The sequence below is a fragment of the Triticum urartu genome, chromosome 4A (assembly GCF_056163025.1).
Source record: "Triticum urartu cultivar PI428250 chromosome 4A, HENAU_Tu73, whole genome shotgun sequence".
NCBI classification, from domain to species: Eukaryota; Viridiplantae; Streptophyta; class Magnoliopsida; order Poales; family Poaceae; genus Triticum; species Triticum urartu.
In genome coordinates, this window is record NC_141876.1 from 270,437,858 (window position 1) to 270,445,103 (window position 7,246).

Sequence of the window (7,246 nt, forward strand, 5' to 3'; positions counted from 1 at the left end):
AGGGCCCAGCCCCGCGCATTCCTCAGTCGCCATTGGAATGTCAGGTTGCGATGCCTGGACAGAGCCAAGGGGCGGGGGGCTACGAAGCTAGTGAGGCTACTGAGTCGCGATGCTTAGGGGTCCTGTGAGCGGCCCGCATGAAGAAAACGTGGGCGATGGCGAGGTTAACCCGGGGCCCTTCATACCTTTTTCTCATCAGCCTATGCGTGGGGGGACGTGAGAAGACCAGACACCAGGAACCTGGTGAGGTGGCACGCGCGGGGGAAGGCCTGTGAGCCAAGGCTTGGCCTGAGCATAAGCACCGTGTCCAGCCCCGGCTCGCGTGCAACCCAGGGAAATGCTACGAGCAGTGTCGCTTGGAGAGCCAAGAGGCCACTTGAGGTTAATGCTACCCGTAGGGCGCCCTCAGTTGTTTATCCACCAGTGCGGAGCATGGGGCTTCCACTGGGCGTGGGCATGGTCGTATTGTGACCGTATCCGTCTGCGCTGAGCATGGGGCTTCCACTGGGCGTGGGTAAGGAGCTCTGTGCTAGAGTCTCCGGGCGTGTACAACCCTGTTTCGTTTGTACGCGTTGCTGGCATGACGGAATTTTGAGGTGTATCTACACACTCGTGAGCAAGCGTGGGGCTCAGGAGGTCCTACCTCAAGGCGGGTTGCGCCTGGTCTTGGGCGTGAGGCGCGCTTATGAAACCTGAGTGATGAGGGTGACCTGTGCCGAGCGAACGTCCAGAGGTCGTCGCATGAGAAGGCCAAACACTAAGGACCCATAGGAGGTGACGTGGACGGGGCCGGCCCGCCGGACAGAGCTCGGTCGCTTGGGTTTGTCAACGCTGCAGGGATGGACCCGAGCACAAACGCCATGCCAAGTCTTCTCATGCAATAATCTAAGGAAGAACACCTGGCGCGCGGCTCCCGCGGCGGCGAAGCACCGGATTGCGGTTGTACGAACCGGGCCGCGCGCCCTCACTCACCCACTCGCGATTAGCTCATGCGAGGACAAGGCACCAAGGACCCCAAGAGGTGACGTGCACGGGAGCTGGCCCGCGAGACAGAGCTTGATCGCTTGGATTTAACAACACTACAGGGACGGACCGAGCACATACGCCGTGCCAGCCCTTAATCATGAGGCGGTCGAGGGCGGGATTGCGAGGGCGCGGCGACATTCATGGTGACGAAGTACCGGGCACGCAGGTTAAATTACCAAGAAATTTTCATCAAGGGCAAAACGATACGGCTGCAGGGGCGGCCCCTAACAGTTTGAGGATAATACAGCCCAAGGGGCGCCCTCAATTAAACAAACTAAAAAGTCACCTGGCACCAGTGTTGTAGGAGCGTCGAGGAAGTCATTGAAGCGTGTCGTGGAGGTTCGCTCCTCATGAGCCGGGCGGCTCTGGAGGCTTGCGAGGCTCGGGGGACTCGCGATGGCTTGGGAGCTCCAGAGACATCACCGCCAAGCGTCGGGCCTCGTGAGACGCCATCGCTCGCTGCGCGAGCCTCTGGTACGAGGCGCCAATGTTCAGCAGGCCGAAAGGCATGCAGACGTAGTTGCAGGGGTAGCCCTCGCTCCGGCCGACGCGCGACGACCAGAAGAGGTCCTGAGAAGCGGCCTTGTTGAGGCCTGGGATGTTGACGCAGACGCGCAGCCCATCGCTTGCGTCTGGGGCGGTAGCTGCACTTGTGGGACGCGTGGGGTGGAGTTCGCCGCGCATAGCCTGAGCTTCCTGAAGTTCCTCAATCGCCTTGGTGATGAATTCTTGTGCTCCTTGCGCCTCGCGCCGTGCTCCTTGCTTGCGAGGGGCGCGTCGAGGCACGCCTCCAAGTGGTGCCCGAGCACCTCCCTCGTCGCATCGGTCAGGTCAAAGGCTCTCCAGATGGGAGCCCTCGAGCCCGTCCTGAGGGAGGCGTCGGGCGCGCCTTCCTATGCGGGAGGAAGAGGCGCCCCGGCAGCGGGCGCAGAGCCAGAGGCGTCGCCGACGGGTTTGTTGGCCTCCGGACGGCCCTTGGGAGGAGTTGCTTCTTCTTCGCCGGGGTAGCCTCGGGAGGAAGGATGCCTCCCTCGCCATCAGAGTTTTTGGCCGTCGTGGCCCGGTAGGCGTGCTCGAGGGAGCAGACCGCATCCTTCTCATCGCAGACGACGGTGATGACGCCGCTGTACCCAGGCATCTTGAGGATGTTGTAGCCGTGATGAGTGGCCGCCATGAACTTGGCGAGGGTCGGGTACCCCAGGATAGCGTTGTACGGGAGGCTAATGTGGGCCACATCAAAGTCGATGAACTCGGTGTGGTAGTTGTCGCGCTTATCGAAGGTGACTAGGAGGCGCACCTGCCCCAGGGAAGTGGTGGAGCCGTTGGTCACCCCAGAGAATGGCCTAGTGAGCATGAGCTGGTCGTAAGGCGCCTGAAGCGTCTCAAAGGTCTCGACAGAGAGCACGTTGAGGCCAGCGCCGCCGGCGATGAGGGTCTTGGTGACAGAAATGTTGCTGATGGTGGGCATGCACAACATGGGGAGTGCGCCAGTGGTGGCCGGACACCTGAGGTGGTCCTTGAAATCGAAGATGATGGCGTACCGCGACCACTTGAGGAGACGCGCGGCTTCGAGTTTCGGGAAGGCCGCGTTCACCTCAAGAGAGAACTGCTTGAAGATATGGTTCGACATGGGTGCCTAGGCACCGCCGAGGATGCAGGCAATCGCACGAGGCTCCTGATAGCCCCCAGCCCCCTCATCCTGATGGTTGTCGTCGTTCCTCCTTGGTGGCGGCGGCAGCGGAGGGAGGCTGGCGTTGCCCTGAGGACGGGCCTCACGAGGCTGATCACGCCAGGGGCCGTCACGAGGCTGATCGCGCCAGCCGCCCTTGCGAGGCTGGTCATGCCAGACCTGCCGAGGGTTGCGGTTGTCCCAGCGACCTCCGCCGCGGCCTCCTCCACGGTCACTGCGCTCGGGGCGGCGGCTCAGGCGCTTGTCCCGAAGCGCCCTGGGCTCCTGACAGTTGTTGGTGTTGTGAGTGTGAACATTGTGGAAGACGCAGAATAGGCGTCCGTCCATGGCGTGCTCGTCGTGGTCACGGCCGTGCTTTAGCTTGGGCTCGGCCGCTAGCACGGCGGGGCCCTGGCGCTTCACCTCCTTGGCCTTGACTTTCTTGTCTTCGGGGTCGTCAGCTGGGTGCTTCAAGAGGGTGAGGCGACCTTCCTCAGCCCTGGTGCACCTGTCCGTCAGGTTGAACATCTCCAGCGTCGAGCACAGGTCATCGTGGATGGCGAGCTCCTCACTCATCTTGATGTTCGTGACGCCCTCGGTGAACACTGAGATGATGGCTTCGTCCAGGCCTTCAGGATCTTGAGGCGGACCTGGGTGAAGCGCTAAATGTACTTGCGAAGAGTCTTGCCGAGGCGCTGCTTCACGCGCCGCTGGTCATTGACGGTGAGGGCGCGGTCGCGGGTGCTTTGGAAGTTGGCGATGAACTGCTCGCGGATCTCGTCCCATGAAGAGATCGACCCCTCCGGAAGATGCATGAGCCAAGAGCACGTGCCATCCTTGAGAGCCATGGGGAACCAATTCGCTACGATCTTGTCGTCGCCGTTCGTCGCCTTGATGCTCAACGCATAGAGCTTAAGGAACTCCTCCGAGTCAGGAACGCCGTCGTGGCGCGGGGGTAGCTCTAGCTTGAACTTGACTTGCCAGACCACTTGACGCCCTCTGGCGCCCTCCTAGTCTTGGTCATCATGGCTCTCATCATCGCGCGCCTCGCGAGGTGGGTGCAAGCCTAGAGATATCTGCTTCTCTGGAGGCCGCTCCTTGGGAGGCCTTGATGTCGTTCGCCTCGCGAGGCGGAGGCCCTTGCGAGGGTCTTGCTCGTGAAATTCTAGCGCTGGGCCACACCGGGTCGTTGGTGAAGCCACGCGCTGGGCCGTAGGCAGACGGGCCTGAATATCCCGTTCCCAGAACCTCGACAATGACAGATATCGAGTGATAAATTAGTAATAAGCCTTAGAATTTCAATCTCGGGACATTTTAATATCTAAAAGTGATGATATTTTATTCTTTATCTTTGTAAGTATTACCTTGAAAGGAACCTGGAGGCGAGAGAAAGGGAACTTGCACGTGCGGAAGAGCTCGAGGAAAAGGCCCCCAAAGTAAAAGCCAAGTCAAAAATGTCAAAGGTGAATGCCTAACGTTTTATTTTTTTCTGAACTAGTATCGTCACAGCGCATGTACCGTATGCTATGGTTTAGTTTGTCAATACTTAACATTCTCTTTTGTGAACCGCGTTGCAGGCCGAAAAACTTGCAAGGAAGAAACAGAAAGTGCAGGCCTTCCAACAAAGCAAGCAGAAATCAAAATCAATGAAAAACTCGAAGAGGTGGAACTGAGATGCTGCCCCTATCGGCAGTGCGATTCACGGTGCCATAGAGCATCGGCGACAGTGCCTGGGAGGCTCCTGGTGTGCTGAAATGCTACAAGGAGCGCATATCAAGAGAAGCAACAGCATGCATACATGAGCAATGGCCATGGAGGCAGTTGATGATAGTAATAGCATTATAGAACGCCAAACTATGTAACTAGGCAGGAAATAATTTTTAACCTTGTATATAACACAGGCAGTTTCTGATTGAGGAATGCTTTATTTGCAACGATTAACAAATAGCAACACCATTTATGATCTTCGTGAAAAATCTCTACTATTAATCGTTACCCGCCAGAGAGGAATGATGCAGCAATTCTATCATCATGTGAAAAATCTGTACTACTCATTGTTACCCGCAGGAGATGAATGATGCCACCCTTCCCGTCGTTCGATCCGAGCGTGGCGCTACCTGCTTGGTGCCCTCCTCCTTGGCGTCTCCAGTGATCCATGACGCGTGAACCATGGACGTCTCCGGGTGATCCATGGACGCCTGCGCACCCACTTTGCGTGGTGTCTTGCCATGACGCGTGGACCAGGGACGCCCGCGGGGCCACTTTGTATACTGTCTTGCGTAGCTGCGTGTGTTTCTTGCGCCAGTGGAGGCGGTGTGGCAGGGGGTTCGATTATTGTTCGGTTGACTGTTGACTACCTCGTCTTTTTTTGGTGTCTATAATCAGATGTTCGACACTGTTGGGTCTGTCCGGTTATCCTGGGGCCACTCGGTTGGTGTGTTCTGGGTGTGTGTATCTGGTTCAGTCCGCTTCGTGGCCGATTGTTGCCCGCCTCACTTTGCCGGCTTGTCCATGTTCAAAGTAATTGCAAGAGGCAAATGACAAGTAGTAGAATAGTTGTTTTCATTGATGATGGGATTACACATATATATAGCCCCTAAGGGGTGAAGTGACACGAGACAACCGCCTTAATTAGAAAAAGCAGGGATTAATAGGATTAATTAAATCCTAACACTTCCCCTAATCCATGCTTGTTAGTGTAAGTATCATCATCTTGAGAAGCTCCTCCAAAAACCCTGTGGGAAAAATACGAGGAGATAGGTGTTTGATATGTTGCTAAAACTCCTTCAAACCCAGTGAAAAAAAAGGAGAAAATAATGCAACATATAATGGTTATTGTCTCTTTTAACTCGATACGAGAAAACTCATAGAGTTTACAGGACAATAAATATGTCGTCTATACTTCCTTAAAAACCCCGGTAGGGAAAACAGAAAATATGACATATGGTTTTGTGTTGATATTACTTCATTAAAAACCTTTATGAGAATCTGTAAAGTAAACTCATGAAAGGAAAAAGAGTATAATATGATGCATTGAACAGGAACAATTCAGGAAGATACTCCCCCTGATTCTTGCAAAATTCGAAGCCGTCACATACCAAAACATAGAAGTTAGTAGAGACCCGTTGAACAAATCAGTCGCATTGATTTGACTTGCAAGATATGCAATATAGTGATATTGCTTATTATGTAACCTGTTTGCATCCGAGCAACACAAGAAACATTATCGCTGAGATAATGGTTGGTGGATGTAGCCATGAGGTCTGTTTCGAAGACTCTTCATGAGAGGGCTACCACACCTAGTAGGAACACTAAACTTGTCTACGATCTGACATAGTGGGGATCTGATCGATGTATCCAATGATATCGGTGTTCAGATTTTTCCAAAACTGAAAAACCAGGACAAGATGTTTCATGCCTTGGAGATATCGACAAATATTCTTGAGTACCAACCAATTGTGTTTGGTCGGTCCAATGGCATATGGAACGTTGAGTCCCAATATCTCATTTCCATCATCTCTTGGTCTAAATAGATCTTTCTCTACGTCTAGAGAATGAACTACCATGAGAGTTATGGATTGATAATATTTGTCCACAATGAATTTCTCCAATATATCTTGGATATAGACAACATAGTATACCATAATGTATGAATGAAGGTGCTCAAGTTGTAGAAACGAGCGGTGTTTTGGTTTACCCAAATCCTTCATTTAAACTCCGTCATTAGATGATTACATGTGTCGTCATTGCAGACATACAAACATGCATAATCATCTTTGTAGGAGTAATCCTTTTGTATAAGGAACTCACTACGTCGGTTGTACCATATGTACCGACCACAATAAGTCGTATGGTGACTTACCAGTTTTACACAATGTATGTTGCATTTTGTATTTCGATTCAGAATTGAGATTTCATCGGAAATCAATCATATATGTCTGAATCTAGTGATCCACATGGATATGTAATCACTACATCTATCAACTGCAGAGATAGATGATTTTGTACTGCCAATGATATAAGTTATCGAAAAGAGATTCCACCTCTGGAGAATAGTTGGGCATCTGCGTGAACCCGTGTGCTACAATACTTGCTCTTTGTTTCACCACCTTATTGTTCTCAATTCCGTTTCCAGAAAAAAAACTGGTGTAGGTATTGCTTATGAATACCTTCCCATTATTGAGCAAGATCATTTCTACCTAGATTATACCCTTTGCTTGAGTTCAGTCCGAGTATTGTTCACACTTTTCCATGGCCATGGTCTTTGGATCTGAATCATTTGAAAGGTTTTTGCAATCTAGTTGAGAAATGTATGTCGACAATTGTATACTTTTGGTTATATGATTCTCCAGAATCTATATATCAATATATAGTTGATGGAAATATCGTTACCCATGGTGACTGCTCGCGATTTCCCAATGCGATTGAGTCGGGTATTCCGATGTCCTGGTCATTATGTGCACTATGACCTGGGTTGGTGGAGGTTTCCCGTCCATTGGGTGTATACTACCCATTAGGTGTCTATCAACGTGAAGTTGACTTGCATTTACT

General features: G+C 52.3%; 1 protein-coding gene across 2 annotated transcripts in view; it reads left to right on the top strand.

Moving 5' to 3' along the window:
* Positions 1-4,719, top strand: part of LOC125551831 (ABC transporter F family member 5) — a 43,232-nt gene extending 38,513 nt beyond the window's left edge. Inside the window, exons 8-9 of one of the 2 annotated variants that reach the window (XM_087518261.1) lie at positions 4,068-4,158; positions 4,273-4,719. In XM_087518261.1, the coding sequence (XP_087374387.1) occupies positions 4,068-4,158; positions 4,273-4,448 (267 nt within the window). In that variant the 3' untranslated portion in view covers positions 4,449-4,719. Of the gene's footprint in view, positions 1-4,053; positions 4,159-4,272 lie in introns of both variants that reach the window. The other variant, XM_087518262.1, reaches the window with a different exon arrangement.
* Positions 4,720-7,246: the final 2,527 nt, after the last annotated feature.